This window comes from Daucus carota, chromosome 5 (assembly GCF_001625215.2).
Source record: "Daucus carota subsp. sativus chromosome 5, DH1 v3.0, whole genome shotgun sequence".
NCBI classification, from domain to species: domain Eukaryota; kingdom Viridiplantae; phylum Streptophyta; class Magnoliopsida; order Apiales; family Apiaceae; genus Daucus; species Daucus carota.
The window spans coordinates 28,466,266-28,491,687 of NC_030385.2; the positions used below are offsets into that span (position 1 = coordinate 28,466,266).

The 25,422-nt window shown below is 33.4% G+C and overlaps 3 protein-coding genes across 3 annotated transcripts; 1 reads left to right on the top strand and 2 right to left on the bottom strand.

Moving 5' to 3' along the window:
- Positions 1 to 996: 996 nt before the first annotated feature.
- LOC108221046 (uncharacterized) lies at positions 997 to 2,776 on the bottom strand. Its single transcript, XM_017394945.2, has 4 exons — positions 2,422 to 2,776; positions 2,192 to 2,312; positions 1,651 to 2,084; positions 997 to 1,513 (listed from the first exon to the last, which is right to left on the bottom strand). Exons 1-4 carry the CDS (start codon positions 2,454 to 2,456, stop codon positions 1,264 to 1,266), a joined length of 840 nt encoding a protein of 279 aa, XP_017250434.1. The 5' UTR covers positions 2,457 to 2,776; the 3' UTR covers positions 997 to 1,263.
- A 4,693-nt stretch (positions 2,777 to 7,469) lies between these two features.
- LOC108222171 (E3 ubiquitin-protein ligase SGR9, amyloplastic) lies at positions 7,470 to 8,840 on the bottom strand. Its single transcript, XM_017396075.2, has one exon. It carries the CDS (start codon positions 8,618 to 8,620, stop codon positions 7,778 to 7,780), a length of 843 nt encoding a protein of 280 aa, XP_017251564.1. The 5' UTR covers positions 8,621 to 8,840; the 3' UTR covers positions 7,470 to 7,777.
- Positions 8,841 to 10,186: 1,346 nt separating this feature from the next.
- LOC108223701 (heat shock cognate 70 kDa protein 2) lies at positions 10,187 to 13,510 on the top strand. The gene is made up of 2 exons (XM_017398081.2): positions 10,187 to 10,606; positions 11,622 to 13,510. The coding sequence occupies exons 1-2, from the start codon at positions 10,393 to 10,395 to the stop codon at positions 13,364 to 13,366; spliced, it is 1,959 nt and encodes a 652-aa protein (XP_017253570.1). The 5' UTR covers positions 10,187 to 10,392; the 3' UTR covers positions 13,367 to 13,510.
- The last annotated feature ends 11,912 nt before the right edge of the window (positions 13,511 to 25,422 follow it).

Sequence of the window (25,422 nt, forward strand, 5' to 3'; positions counted from 1 at the left end):
GGCCAATATTGCTCCTCCAGGGGATACAGAAGAGGAAGCTGTCCCAGGAGGAGAAGCGATTTACCACTTAAGGAACTGATTTATTTTGAAAGGCATCTGATTTGTAAGTTAATACCATTGAAACTATTTGCTTAGTAAAATACTTAACTTATTTAGTAATATAGTTGCTGTATACCAGCTGAGGCATGAGGCAATACCAGAAGCACTAATTTAAGGATTTTGGACTTGTAAAATTTGGCAATTAATTGCGTATTTTCAGTCAGATCAATGGGACACCAGGGCACCTTGACTGTGCCTATTTCCTAGTTTATACTTGAGTCTATTTAGCGAGAAAAAGAGGGTTGTAGTTCCTTCATTAGTTGCATTTTGTCAGCATAGCAATTTAGTGTTAAATATGATATCATTGCCAGGAGTTCCTGAAAGTTCTTGTAGACTTGTAGTTGTGTAATTGCAGTCAAGTGTTCTTTTCACTAGTGCAGGAAATATAAAAAGAGGTTGTTGGTTTTGGACTAAACTGATCTTGTAGTTCTCTGTACAACTGACCTTTGTTCAAGTCTTCAAGGGACCTTTTAATTCCAAGCAAGAAAAATTCAGACATGAATCAAATAGGGAATCCATGGATAATTAATAACATTGAATTGGAGTAGTTTGTGAGGACCGAGAGTCTGAGACTGAACAAGCAAAGCAATGGCTGGACCTTTGATTCACTTCTCATCACATAACAAACAAAATAAGAAAACATTTAAGAAAGAAATAATGGACCTTGAATTTGAAATAACATGAGTAAAAGAAAAAGAAAAATAATTAAATCAGAAAATCAATATACTTTATATAATAATTCATGTCCATTGTAGATGTTCCCAGTACTGATGTAGGGTTGCACTTAAATTCTGTCATTGAAAAATCAACATGCTTGCATTGTTGGTTGGAGTCAAGATAACTACATGTCAGACCAACAACTGTACTACCTTATCCCAGATCAAGCCTAACAGAAGATTTGAATTTCGAAAAGAAAAATGTTGAATAAGCAAAATTTCAAAATGGACAACTCAACAATACTCTTAATATTATTACAAGAAAGTTATCACTAGACATCTCACTGATCCATTCATTATGTAACAACTAAAATTTATCAAAACAGCTACTTATATTGATTACTATATCACTAGTCCTGAAACAGAACTTCCAAGATCAATAAACAACAATAGCTCAAACAAATCCCATCAAAGGGAATGATTATTCTGGGATTAATTATAATGTAAATTAATAACCAGCTCTAATCATACGCCTCGTGTCCATTGAGCTTTGAAGCCCTTCCTTCACATATCGCAATGTCTCCAGAACATCTTTTACTCCAGAATCTGCAGCTATAAGTGGTCTGATGGTAGATGTGGTCTGTGTTGATACCGGAATATCAACAGCAACCAGTGCCATTGAATTATCAACACTAGTTCCATCCCAATCTTGATGATTCTCTCCATTAGTCTCCTTATCCTCAAATGAAGGTTTTGAACTGTAAAAATTGGACATTTTAATATCAAGAATTCAAGATCCTTAAAACAGATACCAGTATAAAATAGTTTTATTTTATTATTTTTCCTGCAAAACTAGATGAAAAAATAGCGGAAAATTGGGTTGCCTTCGACATACCTATGATCATCAAGCTTCTCATCATAGTTGGACTGAGTACATTGGGAATGATCATCAGATTTCTCAGAGATGGTTTTATCAGAACTGATCTTTCCACTTGAGGTAAAACTTTGATTTTCACCGGATGCACCGCTATCAGTATTACTCTGCTGCACATCCTGTTTAACATGCTCACACTTTGAGGAGTTTCTGTATGGGGAATTGGGCTTTTTCTTTAGTTTACCAGGGTATGAAAAAGAATAGGCAGTGGATGATGATGATAAAGAGCTTGAATCACTCTTTTCCAATGGGCTTAAGTTATTAGATGAAGATCCATCTGAAACTACATTTACTAATTTCACGGACTCAACTTTCTTGGTTAGTGATCTCAGCCTCTTTTCAGCCCTTTTCCTCAACTTCACCTCTTCTTTCAACTTGTTTTCCAGTTCAATCAACTATGTAAACATTATTAAAATACAACCAAATTTAAATCTATTTAATAGTACATCACAACTAAACCAATAAAAAAGAACACAAAATACACACATTCAAAGATACTTACCTTATTGCCTAATTTATCAGCCTCTTCATTAGCAGCTCTTGAAACAGCTCTTTCTGCAAGCAATCTCCCTCTCAAACACTCTAAAGTCTTCATCTTATCATCTCCTTCCACTTCTTTTGTACTGAAACCAAACCCCATCTCAAATTTTCAAGAATTCACCAAACAAATCTTCAAAATATTGAAAAATATTCAAAATTTAAGAAGATGAATCAAAAATAAAGATGACCCACCTTTGTTTTGCAGCTACATTACCACGAGATGTCATAATGCTGGTGACTAGTTGGCCTCACTGCAAATTCTTGATCTTTACCAACAGTACATAAAAGATGCCTGCAGGAACTGAATAACCCACCTCTAGTAATTGTGAGCTGTGACAATATATGATATAGGTACAGTTGTACGTGTAGATCAGAAGAACTCTACTCAACTAGTGTGGGAAAATCTAATGGAAGTGAATCCTAAGTTTTATAAAAATATTTAGTACTCCAATTTACAGAGTATTTCATGTCCTTGCGTGACCACTTATCTACATGTAGTTTTGCTACAACTTTACCTCATGTAAAGCTATTTATTTATGTCCTGCACACCGTTACACCGTTCTCGAATCAGTTAGATTAAATAATATAAATACAGACTAGATAAAATTTGTTCAATCTAGTCGGTCGGTTAAAATAATATAAAAAATTCAATCTATATTAATGAGACGGATCATAATACTGATTATATTTTCAAAATAATATATTATTATTATTCAAAATTTTATTTATAAATATACCATATTGACATTATGTATGATATCGCATTTCATTGAATATCTCTTGACACTCGACAGATAAAGTCATCAGGAAGTTGACAATAATTATAAACAAGACTTTGTCTAAATAAATAAATTTATAAACAAGAATGAAATGTTACAATTCATATATATTATGTAGAATTTTATTTTTAGCATTTCGTATAGAGGTTGAGCTGAGGATTTGTGGATATATTTTTCCTTGCTAATGTAAAATGTAGTGATTTCGTGTAATAGAGTAAAACCCACTATACTCGAAGAAGATGGAGGAACATTTTCGATCTATGAAGTTGTAAATGAATTACTTGTAAAGTAGAAAAAGAAGAGAAAAAGAAAAGAGTGTGAAATCTGCAAGTTCCTTGCATCTAAATCCTAGATCAAGTTCGTAAATTTACATACTTTGTTGTAATCACAAATAGTTAGGTGGGTTGGACATAAACTTTGACAAGCTTACAAGTTTGTCAAATTTAGAAAAAGTACACGGTGCTAGTAATATGTCACTTAAAAATAATGCAGTTGGTCCATGTACAATTATTATTTTGATATTTTCTTTCAGCGATCACGAATTTAACAATTTGACGTAAACTACTACTTGAATCTTAAAATTTACTAGTTGTCTACGAGTGTTGGTACATACTTGTTGTAGGTGTAAGTGGGCGGTTGATATGCTTGGAGGTTCACGTGAAGTTTGAAGCAGTGTGGCCACTGTCTGTAGCGTCCACTCGTTGCTGCTCGTGCTACCTATTTTGTTTCTTCATTCACTCACCGCCATTATTCATTTTACCATTGCGACAAACTGGGTTGGATAATTCGTCGTCAAGAGTTTATTCTCTGTCGTCCAGATTCTTGGTGACTCACTCTGAGAATATCTTATTACAACAAATATTCATTTGGAAGAATATAAGCTAACTCCAATCAAATTATAAATTCAGTCTCAAAATCACTACAGATTTTTTTATTCTTTGTGTGTATAATCGGGTCGGATGCATACAAATAACGTCGGACCCATTTGGTCTCCTTGGGAGTTGGGACTTGGGACAACATATGGGATCTCTGGTTTTAGTTTCGAATTTCGACATTGTTCCCGCTGTTTATAATCGAACATAATCATGCTTGATTTTTGATTACCAAAATTATATCATATCTCAACTATATCAGAATTCTCATACAATAAAATTGTAGGGAGTCGAGCTACAGATGGGTGTATTCGATTGTGATTTTAATGGATTGTTTTTAATGTATGGATTTTAATGAATTGTGTTTGATTTTGATTTTGTGCGGATTCTTGAGAGTTTATAAGATTTAAGCACAATGTTTCAAAATCCCATTGATTTTGATGAGATTTCAGAAAACTTAAAATACATTGAATAATGCCACAAAATCCATCATTTTATGAAATGCAAAAAAATCCATCAGCATATGAATACCATCAGATTTTAATGGATTTTAAACAATCTCAATTGAATACCATCATATTTTAATAGATTTTAAACAATCTCAATTGAATACCATCATATTTTAATGGATTTTGAACAATCCCAATTGAATATCATCAGATTTTAAAGCATAATTTAAAATCCCAATTGAATACCACCGGATTTTATAGCATAATTTGAAATCTGAACCTCAAAATTTTAATGGATTTCAAATGATCTCAATCGAATACTCTCGGATTTCATAAATGCAAAAAAAAATATTTTTTGTGATTCATTTACGTGTAGTGTAGAAGATAGATAGTCTACAAAAACAACCGCTAAGAGTTGAGTACTTGAGTTCTATTATCGTATGTGGAAGCCACATTTTTCATATTTCATCGAATTAGTAGTAATAACATCCACATATTTCTAGTCATAGAAGTTTCTATTCCAGTAATCTCAAAATGATAGACAGCTGTTCACACAAATACCGCAGCATGTTTTTACAGTAAACGTGAAATAACGAAGAACAGGGCCCACGGACCTATATGGAGTATGTGATATAACATCAAAAATATTAGTACTAGTACCAACATAACGATAAATGTTGTGTCCTGATTTCTAAAAGAGTAAGATTTACGCTTAGAACGTTCTTGAAACCTAATCCATTGACGTAGAGTATATTGAGAAGGTTTTCGGATGAGTACCAACAACTCAAAAACAACGCTCGAAGTGAGATTTACAAGACAAAAAAAAAATACTCATTTTACGCAAGATAATGTTACGAACCCCAAATTTTAGTTCCAAAATATTTTTTTTCAAATGACGTGATAGACAAATGACGAGTTTTAAATGGGCAGTTGATGTGCGTACATGGGTTCTATTATTATTATTATTATTATTATTATTATTATTATTATTATTATTATTATTATTATTATTATTATTATTATTATTAGTGTGAATTGAACCAATCAACAAGTAGATTTGGGAAAAAATTTTGGGAAGAATTTTTAAAGTATCTAGTATTTTCCCTTACACAATTCATAAGTTTACGGTTTATAGAATTATCTGCGGATTTAATCTCTGGTAAATATGAATAAGTAGATATTTTCGACAGGAAAATCATTATTGTCAATTTTTTTTTGTAAATATGATATAAAATACTTAGATATTTTCGGCGGTGTGATCATTATTGTATGCCAGAAGACGCTGTATATATATAAATACGTTAGTGATATATTTTGGGAATTGATAAATAAGCTCCACATTTTATTATGTAAACTCCAATTTCATATTTTATACCACATGTACATGCTTTCTACACATGTTTCATCCATATTATAGGTGATTATGCTATTTGGGTAAAAGAAAAAATTGAAATGGAGCTTAAATAGTAAAGTTTGGAGTTTATTTATCAATTCCCTATATTTTTCAGACATTTTAGTATAACTATGCGACGTTGTACCAATTTTATATAACGGAAACAGTTCGATTATCGTAAATAATCCCCTGTATCTGCTAAAGCTCAAAGTATGCACCTACTTGAACGGTTGAAAATTACAATCAGACAATTTATAGAAGTCGTATCAAATTCTTCCGTGGCGGTTGATAATTATTCTTGCACTTTAAGAATACAAAAATTAAATGAAACAAATATTTCTTAAGCTACCAAACCCATATAAGTGGACATAAAAATATGCTCAAGATCTGTCCAACTCTGAGGAACAATAATCCCGACATACGATATGTGATGGAAGCCCATGACTTGAAGTTTACTCAATCGTCAATACAAATTATTGCAGATGTTGGGTCACTGGGCCACTTTAGAGTACCATCTCACCATTTTATTATTAGAGACCCATGGGCTAAGTGGGGATAATCGGATAGGTTTGGTATCCATCTGGAGCTATCCACATCAACTGCTCCTTATATGTTTTTGCCGGGGGCGCACATGTTGTCATGTTCTATCAATCTCAATTCTCAGCCCTCGTACATTTCATATTATTTTAACCATTTTTTTAAATTTATTTTCAGTTTTTTACAAGATTCTAACTCAAAATTTTTAATTATATTTTCTTCATATTTTGATATTTATGACTACTATGCAAGCAGTAAAAATATAAAATATGAAATTTGTTCTATTCTTAGAAACGCGAAGTTCTACTCTTAAAAGAGAGATGCTACTGAATATTTTTCTATCAGAAGAAACTTTCTACTGAAAAAAAATAATCGAACGCCAAACAATTGTAGAATTTTCCCCAAACATGAACATAGACAGAATTTGTCCTAAATAGAGTGCTGTAGTTCGTAATTTGTGTTCGAGAAGTTGGTATTGTTCTAATGTGAAGAAGTTTTGATATTTTGCACTTGCCTTCTAATATAACAAAAAAATTCCAACCGCGGGAAGCAGAAGCTATAAGTCTCAGAGAAGCTTTGAGTTGGACAAAGGAATGGAGGAGAACTAAGTGCATTTTTGAATGCGATGCAAAGCTTCTAGTTGATGCAGTTAATGGAGTCGAGGGAAAAACTTATTTTCATGCGATGGTTGAAGATTGTATTGATATTCTTAAACACTTTGATGAAGTGTTAGTTGTGTTTGCGCATAAGTCTGCGAATATTGTAACTCATAGCTTATCACGAGCTGCTTATTCTACGTCAGGTCTTGTGGAGTGGCTGTATACTGCTCCGGATTTTATCATCTGTATGCTTGATTCTGATGAATGTTAATGCAAGTACGTTTTATCAAAAAAAATAAATAAATAAAAATTCAAGACATATATATGGTCAAAGACAAGCACTTGCTTATGTATAAAGACTCACTCGCTAACAGCTTGGATATAATAACTGAAACGAGTTTCATGAGTTGGAGGGTTTTGATTTGGCGAAAGAAAACAGCGAGTACTCATTGTAATCCACAGAGATAGGTGTTGAAGACTTGAAGTGGTGAAATGTTCGTTAAACATAAACCACCAGTCCATATCAACAAAAGCCAAACTTGTTAATCAAGAACTACCAAGTTAACAAAGCCACTCGACACAAATTTGTTTTACATTCTGAGCATCTCATATGTGGACTAATAAACTTTAATAACATTTAATAAAAAAACTTACAATACAGCCAATCAATCTGGCTCCAGCTTCATATGACCACTTGTTTGTTTTACTTTTGAATCACTACATATCCTACTAAAGCCCTCATCATACCAGTTTAGTATCACCCCTGTTCTGTTCCAGTATTTATCTACATTTATGTGTTAATACATGGAATTTGATGATTCATAGTTGCATTTGTCGAGATTATCAAAATATTTAAAGCTATGCTTATGCAGCGGCATCACCACTCTACCATGTTACCTGCTAATTACTGTTAATTAATTTAATCTCGAGACGAGTCACTGTGATCAGTACCCATATGGAGCAGGACCTCCCACAGCTGTTGAATCTCAATGGAAATGTCATCAGACGGTAGGCGATAGCGGCAACAAGGACAAGTGTTGGTCTTTCTCAGCCAAGGAAGTATACACATCCAATGAAACAAATGTGCACATGGCAATTCACAAACATCTGTCCCTCGTTTCATTTCATCGTTACATATCACACACTCCTTTTCGCCTCCGCGAATATCCACTGATGGCAGTGCCACCACCACTGCTGCTGCAGCTGCTACCTCTCTCCCCTCCTTCCTTTCACTATCATGTTCAATGTCCACCCCAACAAACCGCGAAAATTTTGTTAACAACTCAACAAACTTGTTTAAAACTTCAACTTCTGATACAACTAGGCCAGAGAGGACCAACATGGTATCATGGAAATAGTAATTACAGAGAACTCTATGCCATTCAACTGGCGAGGTTTCAAGGGCATTGGGATCATGTTGTCGGAGTTCACAAAAGAGCAGAAGCAGCAAAACAGCATCAAGATCACACAGCTTAATGTTGGTAGCAGAGTAGGACGGAGAGGAAGTTTTGGTGTGCATAAAATGAACGAGGTGTGTTAAGTTAGACAAGAGGTATTGGGTAATAAGTAAGGACTTGTGGTGGAGAGAAAGGTATTTTAGGTGGTGGAGAGTGAGGGAAAAGAGTGTGGGGGAGGAGAGGAGGGCGGTGAGACGTCGGTGGTGGCAGTAGAAGAGCGCGGAGATAGAGGCTATGAGATCTGAGAGCTGGGGAGGGGTTAAGGTGGAGAGTGCCGCTATGACTACAGAGTAATGGTTGTCCATTTCTGGGCACTAGCACAAAATTGATTGTTAAAAGAGAATATAAAAGAAAAGGGAATGTTGAAGCTCATCAATCAGAAACAGTGGCTAAGGATTAGGGATCAAATAATTTGGTGGTAGATAAAACTTTTGTGATTAGATGAAGGATGTATGGGCATTGGGAGGTGCTGTGATGGAGTAGAATGGAGGTGAGTGAATGGAAATGTCGATGATTTGTCCTCAAGTATATGTCCGGTTCAACCACCTGGGGCATCCCTTTGTTTTCAATATCATACTCCCTCCGTCCCCTTTTACATGTCCCCTTTGGAAAAAAAATTTGTCCCAAATTACTTGTCCACTTCTCTTTTCAAAGCAACTTTTTGTATGTTTTTTCAAAAAGTAACAACTTCCAATGTTTGACTAGCATATATATACACACAACTCTATCTAATTCATTACATTTATTAGGGATATGTATGAAAACAAGATATCCAACTAACATTTTCTTAAGATGCGTTATTTTTTCAAAAGGGACAAGTAAAAGGGGACGGAGGGAGTATCATATCAAAGAGCTAATAAGGCAAACAAAAAAAAAGTAAAGGGGAAAGAACACTTTGGTCCATGAACGATGTATTACGTATCTTTTACTTCAGTCCCTACACTAACAATGATGAAGGTGAGGGTGAAAGTTAAACAAACAGCTCGCACCAATATGCGGTTATCAGGGGCTGTTGTTTCCCTTTTAACTTGCATCCCCTCAAATTCATCTCTGTCCATCTCTTTAGACTGGGGTTTTCAGATGGTAATGAGCATGAATCTGTTGATGTAACCGTTTTGCTAAATTCATGCAACCCACGTATGTAAACCATTGAAAATCTTTGGCTAAAAGATGAAGTGATATACTTAAAATAAAAAAATTTAACCAACAGTTCGAAAAACTCAACTCCAACCATACTCAGCTGTAATCCATAAATTTAGCCTTGGCTAAATTTGTCGAACTCTACAGGTTCGTAAAAAATTGTAATAAAATTGCACATCATTTATTACCATATTGAACTGATATATTCTTTTTTAACAATCTAAAATATTAATAACATACTATTTTTAAATTATAACCAACCAATATAGTTAATACCATTGAAGCAAAATGTTTTGCAGGTTTAGCAAATTTTACATAATGTCTTCCACGTTCAATTTAGCCCATACGCGGTTAACTTATTACAATTTAGAATGACCCGATTATGTTTGTATGTTTTCTTGAAACCAAAAATAAAATTGACCATTAAATTAAAACAAAATGGATGGTTAGGATTTTAAATTCCAAAAACTCCAAAAAAAATGTATAATTCATAGAACTTGCTTCTCTGTATATATAATAAAATATTCGTACGAATAATAAATATATTATCATGTTTTAATAATGTATATATAATATGAAAATCATAATTTTAATCATGTGAAAAATTAATTATATAATATAAAATATTCGCACAAATTATAAGCTATTATCCACGAGTCTAATTTGATAAAAACAGTCATTTGCGACACTGTAGAAAAATCAGGAATAATCTAGAATAAAACAGAAAGGAGGGAATCCATTAATTAAAATAGAACGTCCCAGAAGCAGTAACCGCAATCAGAACATTCTGGACATAAACCCAATATTTGTGTATATATACCTCCTCCCTCTCCTCTCTTGTCCATTCAGAAAATTACACACACTCAAAACACACAGCGCTTTCTACAAAACCTCTCATATATTTCTCTTTGTTTGGGAAAGTCAGAGAAGAGTGAAAATGGCGGGAAAAGGCGAAGGTCCGGCGATCGGAATTGATTTGGGAACGACGTACTCGTGCGTGGGCGTGTGGCAGCATGATAGAGTGGAGATCATAGCGAATGATCAGGGGAACAGAACGACGCCGTCTTACGTGGCTTTTACTGATACTGAGAGGCTCATCGGTGATGCTGCCAAGAATCAAGTTGCCATGAATCCGATTAACACTGTTTTCGGTATGTTAGCGCTTTCGATGTTTCTCGATTTTTGAATTTTAATTCACTTTAGTTGATTGCTTGTATGTGTATCCTGTATTGAATAACTCTATAACGATTATGTATAGTGATTATTGATTAAACGTGTTTATAATGCCTTGCCTTGTTAATCATGATATATATTCTTAATCTTAATTGTGGTTTTGCTATGAGTTAATATTAACTTGTTGAATAAATTAGTTCAGTTTGTTTGTGCGGTTGTTTGTAATGCCTTGTCTAATAGGGAGGTCAAAGTTATATTTGATCAGTTTCCTGGCTTCTGCTTAGGTGATTTATGTTTATGCTAGGGTTTTATAATTCCGCAAGCTTGTTCGCTTAGTAAGTTAATTATTTGATATGCTCATGTGTGAACTGAAGAAAATGCTTTAAGCTTTAATTTACATGTGATGTTAAGCCCATTTTTAAACTTGATCTAAATTGTCTGTCAGAGTTGGAGTTTATGCATTTACCTTTATTATTTGTTTGATTGGAGAGACCTTGTGATGATATGCATGATTTCTGTGAATTATTTTGTATTATTACTCCTGTAGTAATTTCATTGTTTGAAATTGTGATTAGATTGCTGATTGTTAATTAGAAGGGGCTGAAGATGCACACCCAACACTTATTCATGCACCCCTAACTTTTGTCCGAAATAGATTGCCCCTGTTCCTCACACATCTTTATTAATTATTCTGATTATGCATATAATTATGTGTTTTCAAGCAGTCTTCTCAACATATACATCTGCATTTGTGTAAAACTATAATTTTTTTTGTTTGGAGTTTATTTTCATAATCATAGGTTGTCTACAGAAAAATAAAATATAGATTTTAATTTAAGGAATTTTAAAAAAAGCTAAATTATTACGATAATCATGTTCAAATATATAGAAAGAGTCATAAATTTTACACTTAAAAGTGAATGTCAACACTAAATAGTGCTTATAAATTTAAATTATATAAACGTTGTTCTCACTGGTGATGTGTTCTTTTAGATGCCAAGCGGTTGATTGGAAGGAGGTTTAGTGATGCTTCGGTGCAGAGTGACATGAAGTTGTGGCCATTCAAAGTTGTGCCTGGAGCTGGTGACAAGCCAATGATTGTTGTCAACTACAAGGGTGAGGAGAAACAATTTGCTGCTGAAGAAATTTCTTCCATGGTTCTTACCAAGATGAGGGAAATTGCTGAGGCTTTCCTTGGCAAGACGGTTAAGAATGCCGTGGTTACTGTACCTGCTTACTTTAACGATTCACAGAGGCAGGCAACAAAGGATGCTGGTGTTATTTCTGGCCTTAATGTGATGCGGATTATTAATGAGCCTACAGCAGCTGCAATTGCTTATGGGTTGGATAAGAAGTCGAGCAGTGTCGGTGAGAAGAATGTGCTGATCTTCGATCTTGGTGGTGGCACATTTGATGTGTCTCTCCTCACTATTGAGGAGGGTATTTTTGAGGTGAAATCCACAGCTGGGGATACTCATCTGGGAGGTGAAGATTTTGACAACAGGATGGTGAATCATTTTGTTCAGGAGTTCAAGAGAAAAAACAAGAAAGATATTGGTGGTAATGCCAGAGCACTGAGGAGGTTGAGGACTGCTTGTGAAAGAGCAAAGAGAACTCTTTCTTCGACTGCTCAAACAACTATTGAGATTGACTCTTTGTTTGAGGGAATTGACTTCTACACAACAATCACTAGGGCGAGATTTGAGGAGCTCAACATGGATCTTTTCAGGAAGTGTATGGAGCCAGTAGAAAAATGTTTGAGGGATGCCAAGATGGACAAGAACTCTGTCCATGATGTTGTGCTTGTTGGTGGTTCTACCAGGATTCCAAAGGTTCAGCAACTATTGCAAGACTTCTTCAATGGAAAGGAGCTTTGCAAGAGCATTAACCCTGACGAGGCTGTTGCTTATGGTGCTGCTGTCCAGGCTGCAATTTTGAGTGGCGAAGGCAATGAAAAGGTGCAAGACTTGTTGCTGCTGGATGTTACTCCATTGTCGCTTGGGTTGGAAACTGCTGGTGGGGTTATGACTGTTTTGATCCCGAGAAACACAACCATCCCCACCAAGAAGGAGCAAGTGTTTTCGACCTATTCTGATAATCAACCTGGTGTTTTAATTCAAGTGTTTGAAGGTGAAAGAACAAGAACAAAGGACAATAATTTGCTGGGCAAGTTCGAGCTTTCTGGTATCCCTCCTGCTCCTAGGGGTGTGCCACAAATTACAGTGTGCTTTGATATCGATGCAAATGGCATTTTAAATGTTTCTGCTGAGGACAAGACAACTGGGCAAAAGAACAAGATTACCATCACCAATGACAAAGGCAGGCTCTCAAAAGACGAAATTGAGAAGATGGTCCAGGAAGCGGAAAGGTACAAATCAGAGGATGAGGAGCACAAGAAGAAGGTAGAAGCTAAGAATGCCCTGGAGAATTATGCTTACAACATGAGGAACACCATAAAGGATGAGAAGATAAGCTCGAACCTTGGCGCTGAAGACAAGAAGAAAATTGAGGATGCAATTGAGCAGGCAATCCAGTGGCTTGATGGTAATCAGCTGGCAGAGGTTGATGAGTTTGAAGACAAAATGAAGGAGCTGGAAGGTATCTGCAATCCCATTATTGCCAAGATGTACCAAGGAGGTGCTGGCGGTATGGGTGGCATGGGTGCGACAATGGATGAAGACGGTCCTGCTGGAGGAGCTGGTGCGGGAGCAGGCCCAAAGATTGAAGAAGTTGATTAAGCATGAAATTTTCGATTGAGCTTGTATGCTGTTATTTGCTGGTTGTCTAGTTGGTTATCAGTAACAGTATGTTTCTGGATTTTGATTTTGAATGGAACTTTGTTCTAGTTATTGAGTATTAATCAATTGGGTTTTTTTCTTTTACCTTTTCTGTTTATGCTGGATTTTAGTCCTTTAGCTGCAGAACCTCTGTAGTCGGGGGTTCTGCGAAGCATATTCTAGTTCTACCGCAAGGAGTTTAATTTTGCAAAAGAACATTTTGGACATGCCAACTGTGCAGGAGAAAGAAGAGCCAAAAATATTACTTTAGATAAGAAAGATGAAGATAATAGTGAGACTGGATAAATAAGTATAGTAGAAAAGTCACAAAGAGTAGCATGTGCTTATCTAAACAAATCATTTTAATTTTTGGGATTGTTCTAGTTATAAATCAACCGAATGATTTGTAATTCACCCAAATTTTTACATCCAGAGAAATAGTTGTAGTTATAAATCAACCGAATGATTTGTAATTCACCCAAATTTTTACATCCAGAGAAATAGTTGGAAGATATGGAGTAAATGATTACTATACTAGTTGGGAGATATGGAGATATAGAGTAAATAATTACTATACTAGTTGAGAGATATGGAGTAAATGATTACTAGGAGTAAATGATTACTATACTTCCGAAAGTCCAACATAAATTAAAAGACCCACACTATCCTTGACCCAATAAAGAACATCCACACCATCCTTTTGAAAAATTATTAAACGCTGATAAGAGGGAAGTACTTTTTTGTTTTTATTATAAAAGAGAACATACATGAATAAATGATAAGGGAGGTATTTTAGATTTGTTGATGGATGTCTTGGAGAATTTTTTTGTTGATTAACACTATTTATTATCATAAGTTCGTTTCTTCTCGAAATTTTAATATTGAGTATGATATATCTAATTTACTAGTAAGAAGAGAATTTGATAAATGAATAACTTGTTGTCAAGTAAATATAAGGTCTACTTTAAAAAGTAGATCATCTCTATGAGTAAAATGTTCAATATAATATAACAAAACAAATGCAAGCCGACGATTGTAAATGGTATAGCCTCAAATTTAAATTTAAATAGTAAAGTAAAATCTAAGGTCCGCCAAGATATTCAATCCTGTTTTGAAAGATTGGAGAGATGGAGAATGCTGAGAAATATTTAAATTACGACTAGTAAAATAAAATAAAAATATTGTTACAAGAATAAAAGTTAATATATAAGAAAAAAATAAAAGTTATTTACATACTAAAATATTATAAAACAATCTTAAGCATTGTACAAAATATAAGTTGGGTAATACTAAAACGAAAAGTACAAAATATAATGTGGGGTATATGTTGAGCATGTGTATAAGATTCTAGTATACTTTCAGTATATGAAGCACATAACTGAACAAGGAATAAAACGAAAATCGATTCTCTATGCATTTTTTTGTTAGAATTTCTCAAATAGTGAATGCAACCTTCTAGAATATTACTAAAACTCAAGAATTTAGTTTATTCAACATATTCCTCTCTTAAACTAACTCTTTTGGATCCTTCATTCCCATCAACCTTGCTAAATATCAGTGGTTTGGTGAGCACATGCTATCGGGTCAAGATTAACAACATGATGTAAATGCACATTATTTCCCTTTACATTCTATCGAATAAAATGAATTCGAAGATCAATGTGTTTGCTCCGTTTCGTGATGCATGTATTGATTTCTTGGCAAGCTCAATTGCATTAACTGTCAATTTAAATTTCAGTTGAATTTTCCTATGAGATCTTTAATTCGCAAAGTAACCTTCATGACAAACATAATAAGAAGCTGTCACATATATATTCTGCCTCGCAAGTTCATAATGAAACTGTAGGCTGCTTCTGAGAATACCATGTAAATGTTGTATTTCCGATATAAAAAAAAATCCAGTCGTGCTTTTATGATCATCCACGTCAACCACTATCAGAATATCCCTGTAGTCCGCGATTCCACAATAAAATAGTCCCAATGATTTTGTTTCTTTAATATATCACAAAATCCTTTTGATTGCTTTCCAATGTGAGTGTGTTGGATCCTACATGATTCTGCTTATTATCCCAACACTATAGACAATGTCAGGTCTTGTGTATGTTAGATATTTCAATGCCCAACCAAAATTTGATAAAAAATTTGCTTCCACTGAAGCTCCTTCCTCAAATTTGGAAAGCTTTGTGCCCATTTTTATGAGTGTTGCAACTTGATTGCAGTGCTCGATTCTGAATTTCATTAAAATATTATTAGCATATGCTTCATAAGATATTAAAATGTCTGACTTATCTTGCTTCACTTCAATTCCAAGAAAATATCTCATAAGCCCAAATATGTCATCTCGAACTCTGATCCTTTTTAAAATTTATAATCATGTCTTCATTGTCCCCCTAGAACACACCTTTTAAAACACACCTTTCTCTTTTAAAATTTAAACACACCTTTCTCTTTGTCATCCATCAAACAATATAATCAGTTTTATATTCCAATATAATTGTAAAGAATGTCATCTAACAAAATTTCTTATCACATCAGATTTTAACAATATTTTAATCTATTTGCAATTGAACATTTTTATATAAAAAGAATTTAACTTTTTACATAAAACAACAACCTTAAACACTGATTATTAATCTTGCTTAAATCAATAATACTATGCTTATCGCAGTTTTTTTTACCATTAACCCTCATTCATGATTGGGGAATCCTAATTTCTCAAGCTAAAATCAAAATAGAGAACAAAGAATATGATAATGAGTACATAGTGTAACACAAAATTTTAAAATGAGCAATAAATGTTCAATACGTAAACAAAATATCTTTAAAAGAATACACGATGCATTTCTACTAATTTTTTGAAAATCATTTGAAGGATGATAATATACTTTCTGCCATACATTCCATTTTTTATTGCAACTCTGTCTTGCATCCTTTTCTTCCTTCCGTGTTGTAAATTAGTTTTTAAAAGAATCTTCATTTGTCAGTGATATAGAAGGGTAAACTTTTGGTGTTTAATATGATAATTCATGGAAGCTTGGTTAATTTTCGCTCTCCTTGCCGTTGTTGATTTACAATTCCATTCCTACTTGTTGGAGTTTAATCTTCAACATATTATATTATTTATTTGGTATCAGAGCTATGAGACATCTGGTGAAAATTTACGTTCGTATTGTACAGTTCCCTTTTGTGCACAAAAGGGGCTCAGGGGAGCACAATGTTCAGCAAGTTTGAAGGGTGTAGCGAAACGCACAAGGTAGCATTGACTTTCGCAAGGCTCAAGGGGGAGGGAAAAGATGCTTTTGGGGACATCTGGGTTCAAATTTTGACAGAGATGGCGGCCCTTGTAATGCATTGGCTAGGGGAAAGAGTGGACTGTGTACATCACACAGTGGCTTGGGTCAGGACAAACGAGTTCGCGGAGGTGCTACAATGGGTGGTATGCTCCAGGGATTCAAAGACTTCTGACATCATGAATAAAGTTATCATTACTGAGGACACCAGCGGGGACTATATGATGATGGATAACACTTGTATGCATACAAGAATCAAGGTTATGACTATGGTGGATATGGTGGAGCGGATGGGTCATATGGAAATCCAGCTGCATTTGGTGCTTTTAGGGTTCGGCCTCGTGGTGTCTCTAATAATTCATCTCAAATAGTCCGGTCGAAAATAATATATTCGACCGTATGCAGTCGAATTTAAGTATGATCGAAATTAACTGGTCGAAAATAACCCTCAAATTTTTCCGCCCACGGACTTGGTCGAAAATAATAGCCGGTCGAAAATATCTATGCGGCGGGAATTTTCTCGCAATTTGATTTTTAAAAATTTTCATGGTTTTTCTGGTCAAAAATGACCGCTTTTCCTGTAGTGCAGGTAGCTGCGAAAGGGTTATTTCTTGCTTACGCTGAGCGGGCTGCAGAAGCTGCGGCTCGGAATGTAAATGCTTAAGGACAGAAGGAAGAAGGACCTAGTAGCTGGCAGGAAAAGAAAAAGGCAAAGAGGCAGATGTATCTCATGAGTAATGAGAAGCAAGTTAGATTAGGTGAAAACCATACGAGTTGAAGGCGAGACGAGGTCAGTTAAAAGCCAAACGGGCTTAGATGGAAGCCATACGAGCTGATGAAAAAGTTGCCAAACGGGCAAATAAGACGTGCCACACGGGCAAAGAAGAAATGCCATACGGGTAAAGAAACGACATGCTATACGAGCAAATAAAAAGGCCAGACTGGCTAAGTTGAAAGCCAAACAGGCTAATGACAAGTTTAAAATTAAGGGGGTGATTGTTGGAATTTAATCTCAAACTTATTATTATATATATTAGTTGTTTTGTGAATCTTTAGTTATCAGTTATCCTTAAATTTTAATTCCTTATAAGTCTACTTAAAAGCAATTGATTTTTCGGTCAAAAAAAAAGCAATTGATTTTGGTTGTTTAATGCTTGATCATTTTTAGAATAACTTTTTTTTTTTGCCTTCTAGGATTTTGTTTTTGTGATTTTGAGCCGTGGTTTTTTTACTACAATGGATTAGCAGTTTAAGTTTATGTAGTTTAGTTTTGAATCAAGAAAGTTGATACCAACAAATTAAGTTGATGAGAATTTGGGTTTTATTTAAATTGCTATATGGAATAAGTGTAATTAATCAATGTGTGATCCATCTTTATGTCTCAATGTCTTAATTTTTCAACAAAGAAGGGTAAACGATTTAAGGCAGTATAATAATCCTTGGCACAAATTATAACGATATACATATGTTTGTAGCCGTTGATGCACTTATGAATTAATCTTTAGATTTCACACAAGATAGCTCTGGTGGTTCATATATCATCTCTATGAATCCGTATATGTATTAATATTATTCTTGATGCTAATCATAAGGACGCCTTCTAATAGTGGGAGCCCTTTCTCCGTTATAATACTTTTGAGCAACAATTTTCTAAATGTAGCAATTTGATCATTTATGTCGGTGTCGGGTTCACAAAATCATAACTTAATTTATCAAATTGACATGAAAGCCATGATTTACATACTACTATGTTCAAGAACATCTGAAGATTTGCTAATAAGTATATGTCCTTGCACAGTCTTGTTATTTGAATTACTTCAAGACCTCAGAGTGGCTAAGAAAAATTTGAGAGGTTTGATTCCAGACTGAAGTTGGCCATCTTTCTCCTGCAGGCTCGGAGACTAAAGGACGCAGAATGATACGTCCGAAAATAACATACAAGATCCACGGAAAAAATATGGTAACTTTTCTTGTAATAAATGCTATTGGGCTTGTCGAAAATATGTAAATGGTATATGCTTGCATGCTTGCGACTACAGACTCGTACTTACATTATCACTGTTATCATCCAGGAGTTTCTCTATATAAATAAGTTGGTTAATGAATTTGTCATTATTTTTTCTTTGAACATTTATTGGTTTGCTTCATGAAGTTAGGCTCATATATGTCATAATTTTTATAGAAGGGAGACATGGCTGATGGTTCTATCGATAAGTATAGGAGATCTATTTGACAAAACATATATCAAGTTCCTTTCTAATATATCCTCAAGATCGATATATTAATTTCCATTTAACTTTCACAGTTAAAATTTCCATTGGATTGAAATCTACGTCCGATTGTAATATCTAAGCATATCTTCTGCGACATTAAAGGGTTCCTATTTTGAAGAAGTAGCTTGTGAAGAAAAAATTTAAAATTACATTATATATATAAGTATAGCTATATGAAGTTAATTGGTCTGCTGCATTAGCTAGGTTGGGCAGACGACAACTACTGGAGTATCCAATTCATAGGTAGATGTTGCAGACTTAATGTTAAGACTTTCTAATATGAACAGTCTCAAAAAGATGAACAACTAGCAAATACAAGTAGGGGAAATCGGGATCATCCAAATGGATTATTAAGAAAACAACAGCGCACTGAAGGTATTCCACACATGTCGATCTTCCCGAACAAGGCAAGCTAATTAAATTTGATATTTTCCCCAAATCACAAGCATATGGAGCCTCTAGCTGCTAAATAGTTTTTGTTTTTTATTCCTCCTATCTTTAAAATTTTGGTATATCTACAATTCCCTTAATTTAAAGAGAAAATATTTATATTTGTATATAGTTATTTTCTTAAAAATTTACATATAATTGTGATATATATTTCTTCACCTTTTCTATATTTTTTCCCGTCTTTTCCGTGGTTGGTTGTTTAAATTTAAAAAGCAAATAAAAATAAAACGTACTTTAAATTTTAATTAATGTCATTAAGATTTATTTTAATTGGCACTATTTAAATACCATAAATTTGTTTCTTCTCCAAATTTTAATATCATAATATTTCTAATCTACTAGTAGGAATAGAATTTGAAAACTGAATAATTTGTTGTCAAATAATAATATGTTCGAGCCTAAAATTTCCTAATTAAGTTATTTATTTACACAATAAAAAAATAATTACAATCTCATATGCGAGTTATGATTGCAAATGATTTAGCTTTAATTTAAAATTTTGGATACTAAAATAAAATCTAGGGTTTGTGAACATATGCAATCCTTTTTTAAAGATTGAAAATTAGAGTGGTGAGAAATATGCATATTCCCACTAGTAAAGTGTTTTAAAATGAAGTAAAAATATTGTTACAAGAATACAAGTTTATATATATGAGAAAAATTAAAAGTTAAATAATTTTGAAATATAATTTTTTTAAACATAGAACAAAATATAAGTCCACAAATTATAAAAACTAGGATATAAATTGAAATATATTTTTATCTTTGTCATTCATGAAATATCATAATCAATTTTCCAATATAATTGTAAAGAATGTCATCCAACAAAATCACATCCCAGTTTAAGAATAATTTAATCTATTTGCAATTGATCATTATCATATAAAAATAATTTAACTTTTTACCGAAAACATCAATCTTTAACACTGAATATTAATCTTGCTAAAACAATGATACTAAGCTTATTGTAGTTTTTTGCCATTAACCCTAGTCATTCACAATTGGGAATCATATCCTTTCTGAAGTAAAAACCAAAATAGAGAAAAAAGAATATGACAACCGGTACAAGGTGTAACACACAACTTTAAAGTCGGCAATAAATGTTCAATACGTAAACAAAATAACATTAAAAGAACAGAGATGCATTTCTACAAAATCTGAAAATCATTTTAAGGATAATAATATACTTTATGCCATACATTGCATTTTTTATTCCAGCCAGTCTTGCATCCTCTTCTTCCTTCTGTGTTGTAAAATTTTTTTTAAAGAAATCTTCATTTGTCATCAGTGATATTGATCAAAGGTAAACTTTTGGTGTTTGATATGTTAATTCATGGAAGCTTGGTGAATGTTTGCACTCCTATCTATTGTTGATTTACAATTCCATTCCTGCTTAGTTGCTTAGTTGTTATGTCGAATTCCTTATAAGTCTACTTACAAGCAATTGGTTTTGGCTGTTAAATGCTTGACATGTTTTGAATAAATCCTTTTTTTTGCCTTCCAGGATTTTTGTTTATGTGATTTTGAGCGGTGGTTTTTTTTTTTTTTTACTATTTTTTTTACTACCTTGGATTAGTAGTTTAAGCTTATGTAGTTTACATTTGAATCAAGAAAGTTGATACCAGCGATTAAGTTGATGAGAATTTGGGTTTTAATTTAATTGCTATATAGAATAAGTGTAATTAATTAATTTGTGATCCATTTTTATGTCTCAATGTTTTAATTTTTCAACAAAGAAGGGTGAAAGATATAAGTTAGTATAATAATTGTTGGCACAAATTATAATGATACACATATGTTTGTAGCCGTTGATGCACTTACAAATAGATCAATAGAATTCACACAAGATATAGCTCTGATGGTTCATATAGCATCTCAATGAAAACTGACTAGCCTGCCCAATCCGTATATGTATTAATATTAGGGATTTTTTATGGTGTGCAATAGTCCCTAACTCCAATAAAAATAGCTCCTTTTGATTGGTGGATGAATAATAAATGAGAATGGCCCCCTTGCATTCACATCAACTCCACCAATCAGAATAAGCTATTTTTATAGAATTTAGTGATTATTGTGTGCCCCTGGGCACACATTAGAAAGACCGTTAATATTATTCTTGTTGCCAATCTTAAGGAAGCCTTCAATAGTGGGAGCCTTTTCTCGGTAATAGTACTTTTGAGCCACAATTTTCAAAATGTAGCAATTTGATCATTTATGTTGGTGTTGGGTTAACAAAATCATAACTTAATTTATCAAACTGTAACGAAAGCCATAATTTACATACTACTCCTACGTTCAAGAACATTTGAAGATTTTCTAATAAGTATATGTCCTTGCATAGGTTTGTTAGTTGAACTTCAAGACCTCAGAGTGGCTAAGAAAAAATTGAGAGGTTTGATTCCAGACTGAAGTGGGCCATCTTTCTCCTACAGGCTCGGAGACTAAAGGACGCAGAAAGATACATTAGAAAGTATCATACAACATCCGCTCAAAAAATATGGTAACTTTTTTTTGTAATAAATGGTATTGTGCTTGTTGAAAATATGTAAATGGTATATGCTTTCATGCTTGCGACTGCAGACTAGTACTTACAATATTATCACTGTTATCATCCAAGAGTTTGTCTATATAAACAAGTTGGTTAATGAATTTGCCATTATTTTTTCTTTGGACATTTATTGGTTTGCTTCATGAAGTTAGGCTTATATATATCATATAGTTTTTATAGAAGTGAGACATGGATGATAGTAATTCTATCGATAAGTATAAGAGTACTATTTGAAAAAACATATATCAAGTTTCTTTTTAAAATATCCTGAAGATCGATATATTACTTTCCATTTAACTTTCACAGTGTAAATTTCCATTGGATTGAAATCTACTTCCCATTGTAATACCTAAGCATATCTTCTGCGAAATTAAAGGGTCCTATTTTGAAGAAGTAGATTGTGAAGAAGAAATTTATAATTACATTTACTATATAAGTATAACTATGAAGTTGGTCTTCTGCATTAGGTTGGGCAGACGACAACTACTGGAGTATCCGATTCAGAGGTAGATGTTGCACACACACTGCTAATACTTTCTAATGGGAGTCATGTGGTACCCGAAATGCAGGATGGTGCACTACATGCTGATGCAAGTAGGGAAAATCTTGATTATCCAGATGGATTATTACAAAATCAACAGCACACTGAATTAATTCACCAAGTTCATAGTCCCAAAAAAGGCAAGCTAAATTTCAACATCAAGCTTGGAAAAAGGAGTTTGGGAACAAAAGCCTGTGTGATACAAAATAAGTTATCAGGTGCTGGATCGCATAAATCTCAAAGGGATCCACAACTGGCAAATACAAGCAGGGGAAATCAGGATCTTCCAAATGGATTATTAAGAAAACAACAGAGCACTGAAGGTATTCCACATATCGATCTTCCCCAACAAGGCAAGCTAAATTTCAAAATCAAGCTTGGAAATAGGAGTTTGGGAACAAAAACCTGTGTGATACCCTCACCTGTACATGAAGATGAGTTATCAGGTGCTGGATCTGATAAGTCTCAAAGGGATGCTGAGTGACCTGAGTCGGATGAAACAGATGAAACATCATTTAGATCAAGAAAGTCAAGGAGGGAAAATAATAGAGCCCACGTGGCTTAAAGATTTCTCAAGGGAATAGAAACACTAAACAATTTCATCTGGGGTATATGTATCCCCTTGTAATGTACTGCTAGGATTTGGTTGGGTGTAGTGTTAATGTTTCAGTAACTATATAATGAAGTTAGTTATTATGAAAATAATTAATGAATCGAATTATGTTATCTTTTATCATCATTTTATGTCTATATAGCATCTCCATTAAAATTGACTAGCCTGCCCAATCGGTATATTTGTTAATATTATTCTTGATACCAATATGAGGATGCCTTCTAATAGTGGGGGCGCTTTCTCCGTTGCAGTACTTTTGAGCCGTAATTTGCTAAATGTAGCAATATGATCATTTTTATATCGGTGTGGGGTTCACAAAATCATAACTTAATTTATCAAATTGATATGAAAGCCCTGATTTACATACTACTCCTATGTTCAAGAACATATTGAAGATTTTCTTTTTCTTTTTTTTTTTGTCAGGATCTACATACTCGTAGATGAGTTGTATCATAGATACAATAGCCGCACCAGAGATTACTTTCATCTGATAAAGTTTATCATCTAACCGAAAGATTCGCAAGAAAATCTCCGGACGTTTAGATAAAAAGATTTTAAAGTCTGATAAGAAAACCCGCAAGGTCTCGTTCCATGATCCTGAAAATCAAAGCAAACAAAAAGAAACATAAGAATAATAAATTAAAAAGAAAAAGTATACGAGGGGAAACTAAAATCAATTATGACATAATTCCTGACAAAAATATAATAATATAACATCTTATTCAATAATAAGAATATTAGAACTTATAAAAATATGACACAATTATATAAAGTTATAATGTCTAACCAAAGCAAGAACTTTGGTTAGACACACAATACTAAAAAATCGTAACACATACTAATTTTTTCTTATGAGAACCAATATACATAAACAAAAAAATTTTAAATTTTTTTTGTTAGGAAAAGAATTAATCATTCTCTTTAAGAATTATTTATTAAAATATTAAATAATATTTATATCACAATCAACATAGTTTATTTATAATAATCCAATTAATCAACAAAGAGTTATCTTAGCATCACAAAATATAAAAAATAATAGATTCTAATTATTAATCTAAGAACAAAATTTTTCATACAAAATCTTCTAGCACAATAATCATGCCAACCCATAATGGTCCAAAATACATGGCACCAATTATGGCCACCAAAAAATGGTACAATGTCCTTGAACAACATCAAGACGTAATAAAGCCATCAATTATGGCACACAATAAATTCGCATTAATAATTAATAAATCAACAAATTTAATATACCAATTAAGCCGAATAAATGCACATAAAAACTTACCAAATGAACATTTCAAGAACATGAATACGGTCAATTAAACGCCTAATATGTATGTATTTAAATATAAAATCGCAATTACACAAAATATTATTCTTTTTAATGTATAACCGAAAATTTAATTCCTTCATATCCAAAATTATTTGTTAGGAATCAATAATTTTTGATGATAACATAAACATTTTGTAACATGTCTTACTTAGAACCTTTATCAAATTTCAGTTGTAATTGTTATGTTTCTTGTCTTTGGGAATTATCAACGGATGGGTAGAATAGGATGGCTAATTGTAAATATCCAATGCCATGTAATTTTATCTAAGTGAAGGATATTCAACTGATGAGATGTAACTATTCAACTGATGAAGACTGGATGATGTTTCAACTGATGAAAATCAAGCATTCAACTGAAGACAAAGTGTTCAACTGATGATGCTGAGGAATTCAACTGATGAGACTGGAACAGCATTCAACTGATGAAGTTTGTAATTCATTCAACTGATGAGCCGGGCATTCAACTGATAAAGTCAATAGCAGTTGAAAGTAACCAGAACTTTCAACTGATGAAGCAAAGAGCAGTTGAAAGTGACTAGAGCTTAAGTCTGACAAATCACATGGATCGAATTACACTAAAATAGACATGGAAGCCTAATTAGGAAAATAAAGAAGAAGCAGAAACATACTTATCTCATGCAATGCAATCTGGATCAAATCAAGATGATGGTCAAAGATGAAGACATCTCAGAAAGCATGCATAAGACAAAGTTGTGCAGCATTGTTTTTAGATTAGAGTGCATTTTGTAATCTAGCTAAAAGCTTTGTAAAACTTGGAGTATATAACCAAGTTAGTAGCATCAGTTGAACTTGTTCAAATTACTTGAGAGAAAAATCTGAGAGTTAGAACTTGTTGAGTGATGAACCAGCAGCTGTGCGAATTGTAAAACAATCCACAGATTCTTCTATATAAAATCTCACGGGTGGATCATTCAATCCACCCGTATTTTTAATACTTGGTGT